This window comes from Sinocyclocheilus anshuiensis, unplaced genomic scaffold, assembly GCF_001515605.1.
Source record: "Sinocyclocheilus anshuiensis isolate Anshui unplaced genomic scaffold, SAMN03320099.WGS_v1.1 scaffold1023, whole genome shotgun sequence".
NCBI classification, from domain to species: Eukaryota; Metazoa; Chordata; class Actinopteri; order Cypriniformes; family Cyprinidae; genus Sinocyclocheilus; species Sinocyclocheilus anshuiensis.
Genome location: NW_015546084.1, coordinates 1,133,673 through 1,137,075, shown reverse-complemented (window position 1 = coordinate 1,137,075; position 3,403 = coordinate 1,133,673). Strand labels below are relative to the sequence as shown.

At 37.6% G+C, this 3,403-nt stretch overlaps 1 protein-coding gene across 1 annotated transcript in view; it reads right to left on the bottom strand.

Moving 5' to 3' along the window:
* The window catches only part of LOC107700044 (EGF-containing fibulin-like extracellular matrix protein 2), a 10,328-nt gene that overhangs the window by 3,567 nt on the left and 3,358 nt on the right, over positions 1-3,403 (bottom strand). Inside the window, exons 3-7 of the mRNA XM_016501548.1 lie at positions 3,384-3,403; positions 3,117-3,165; positions 1,362-1,574; positions 1,134-1,256; positions 870-986 (exon numbers count right to left, since the gene is read on the bottom strand). The exon at positions 3,384-3,403 is cut by the window's right edge and continues 7 nt beyond it. Coding sequence (XP_016357034.1) covers positions 870-986; positions 1,134-1,256; positions 1,362-1,574; positions 3,117-3,165; positions 3,384-3,403 — 522 coding nt within the window. The remainder of the gene's footprint in view (positions 1-869; positions 987-1,133; positions 1,257-1,361; positions 1,575-3,116; positions 3,166-3,383) is intronic.

Sequence of the window (3,403 nt, the reverse complement as noted above, 5' to 3'; positions counted from 1 at the left end):
CATGATCTTTACTTAATATCCTAATGATTTTTGGCATAAAAGAAAAATCAATAATTTTGACCCATACAATGTATATTTGGCTATTGCTACAAATATACCCCAGCGACTTAAGACTGGTTTTGTGGTCCAGGGTCACATATTATGTGCTTATGTATTAGGTGCTGCTGATTTCCAAAGCACCATGACTGTATCATAAAACAGTACATATAACTTGTGTGCTACTGTATATTCCAAAATATTCTGAAGTTATACAATTGTTTGGTTAGAGGAAAAAAATTAATTTAAATTGTTATTTGCCCTGAAATACATATGGACATCAATCACAACAAACATTACAGATTTACACAAAATGATTCTCACTGACATCAAACATGGTGTGTTCCTCATACAATGCTATCAGGTAACATTTTATTTTAAGGTGTCCTTGTTACACATTACATGTACTTACTATTATAATAACAATAAATTATGCATGATTACATGCAAGTAACCATAAGCCAAACCCTAATCCTAACCATAACCATATTGTAAGTACATGTAGTTAATTAATATTACTCAGTACTTAAATGTAAAATTACAGTGTAACAAGGACAACTTAAAATAAAGTGTAACCTGCTATGATATAGAGCACAAATCATATGAACAAATTTTTATGCTAATTTTAAGCTACTTTTCTGTTATTTTTGGAGTTCAAGCGACCCTGTCTCCTTTCATGCTCCATGGGATAAAGAAAATGACCTGGTTTTGAAAAAAATGACAGAATTTTTATGTTTGAGTTTTGATTAACTTGTCAAACTACCGTACTATAATTAAATTAGCATGTACGCAAATTTTGGTTGCTGGAAAATGTATGTTGTTTAAGGACTTACCAACACAGGATCTGTTGTTTCCCGCCAGCTGGAAGCCAGGCTCGCATTCACAAGAGAAAGATCCTGGCACGTTCACACAGCGATGCTGACAGTACCTGTACCTGCACTCGTCGATATCTTAACAGATGAGAGTAGATACTTACTATAGACTGCAGAACAGAAGCTTAATCTTATGCTAAATTAAATTGACCATGTTGATACCTCACTGCAAAATACATCTTGAATTGTGAAAGTGGCAATTAAAGATGTAATTTATTCTCTTACCCACACACTCTATGCCAATCTTGCTGTAGCCGTCAGGGCACTGACAGGTGTAGGTGCCCACAGTGTTGATGCATTCCTGGCTGGGCTGACAGTCATGCATGTCCAATTCACACTCATTGATGTCTGTCCAAAACATGAGGAAGAGCTTTAGGATATCATACTGATGCACAAATACAATCTAAAACCACATGAATAGGCTTTGCCTGCATTTGGCCTTAAATAACTCACCCACACAGGTATCTCCTTGGGCCCTGTAGCCTACGGAACAGGGGTTAAAGGCTTCATTACTCTCCACAGGCACACTGGGCTCTGATTGGCTGGAGGGCTCAGGTGCGGTGATCACATAGGCGGAGCGAGGAAGGCACAGGTAACCACCATAGTGATTAAAGCATTTCATCTCTCCCTGACAAGCCTGCTGGATAGTCTCACACTCGTTTATGTCTAAGTAAAACAGAGAACTTTAGGTTTTTGCAAGGTAACAAGTCATTTTCTTAAATTTTATATACATATTCACACAGAGATCTGATCTCATCATCATCCAGTCTGTCTGGAATGACATGAAGAAACAACAAACTGAGACAGACTAAATCCAGAAGAACTGTGGCAACGTCTCCAAGATGCTTCAAGAAACCACCACTATATATGTAGATAGTTCTTTATGGCTGATTTTTTTTTATTTACTGGCTTTCTTAAAGAGATAGTTCACCCAAAAATGAAAATTCTGTTTACTCACATTTACATTCACTCACAGTCACGTCATTCGAAACCTGAATGACTTTCTTTCTTCTGTGGAACATAAAATAATATTTTGAGAAATTTTACCATTTTTTTAACCAAAACTGTTAGGTTACCAACAACATTCTTTAAAATATTTTCATTTGTGTTCCACACAAGTCGTACAGGAGTGAAACAACACAAGAGTGAATACATGATAACAGAATTATCACTTTAAGAAAGCCATTAAACATTAAATAAAAATCAACCAAAAAGAATCGTCTACATATATACAAAATTTACCAAATAAAATGATGAGAACCATAAAGTTAACAGGTATATTTTGGTCTTAAAAAAATGAAAAAAAAAAAGTTTTGTATGTCCATGCAATATTATTAACCAATCAAAACACATTTGATGAGACAATGAAGCGGGATTTGGACCAATCAGATTTCAAAATGGGTGGAGTTACCACAAGCTGCAGAAAAAAGGGCCAATCAACCAACAATATTATTTCTTGGTTAGGGCAAAATCTCAGATATCACCTAGCGGTTGTAATTACATCAGCAGATTCGGCACATTTGCGATAGAAAAGCGGTGCTTTCACGTTATGATATTACAACTGTGAAATTACAAACAAAAAATACACATTCTGAGACATGAACTGAAATGAATTGTGAATTTTATTAACATTAAATCGTCCTCCTCCCATTTTCACTTCAAAATTATGGGGAGGCTGTGCCTCCCCTGCCTCCCCCGACGAGCCGCCACTGCTTATAATAAGTTCTTATATTTTTACTATTGTAGCCTGGTCGGGTCGTCACCGCTGCGGAGTAACACATACCTGCGTGAATCGCCATAGACATAAACTTAGAGAAGTAGCTCCGGTTGGAATGTTCTTCCGCGGGATGTGTGCAGTTCTGTTTATTAACCGCTAGAGCGCCAAAAGTTACATAGTGCTGCTTTAATTTAGCCATTAGCCATTTATATGAAGCAGGATTTTAGACCAATAAGACTTGACAGTGGGCGGGGCTACCCTGCTCAGCTTTATATCTACAGCTTCTTTTAATCGTCTGCGCTTAATGTCGCGTTTACTCAGGGCACAGAGTATTTTAACATTCAGAGATGCAGCCAGACACGGGCAGGACAGAGGGATGTGCATGTGACATTTAACCAACAAGATAATTAGAGGAGAAATGCATCTTTTTCTCATCATCTCTCTCTCTCTCTCTCTCTCTCTCTTTCTCTGGCACATGACCTTCCACCCACCTCGACAGAGTTGAGTCTGCATGTCCCACTCATAGCCATCTGTACACTCCTGGCAGAGAAAACACACTTTATTTTGTAGCATCACACTCAAACACTTTTATTGACAGGAACATGACTTCTAATCCAAACTGATGTCTGATAGTATACAATAGCACACTATATATGCCAAGTTACGTAGGAAGGCAGATAGACATGTACATGTTCCAGCATGTAGGAAGACTGAAGAGGAAGAGAGAAGAACAGGGAGAAATTGTCACAATTACTTACTGTGTAAGAGTCACGTTCAG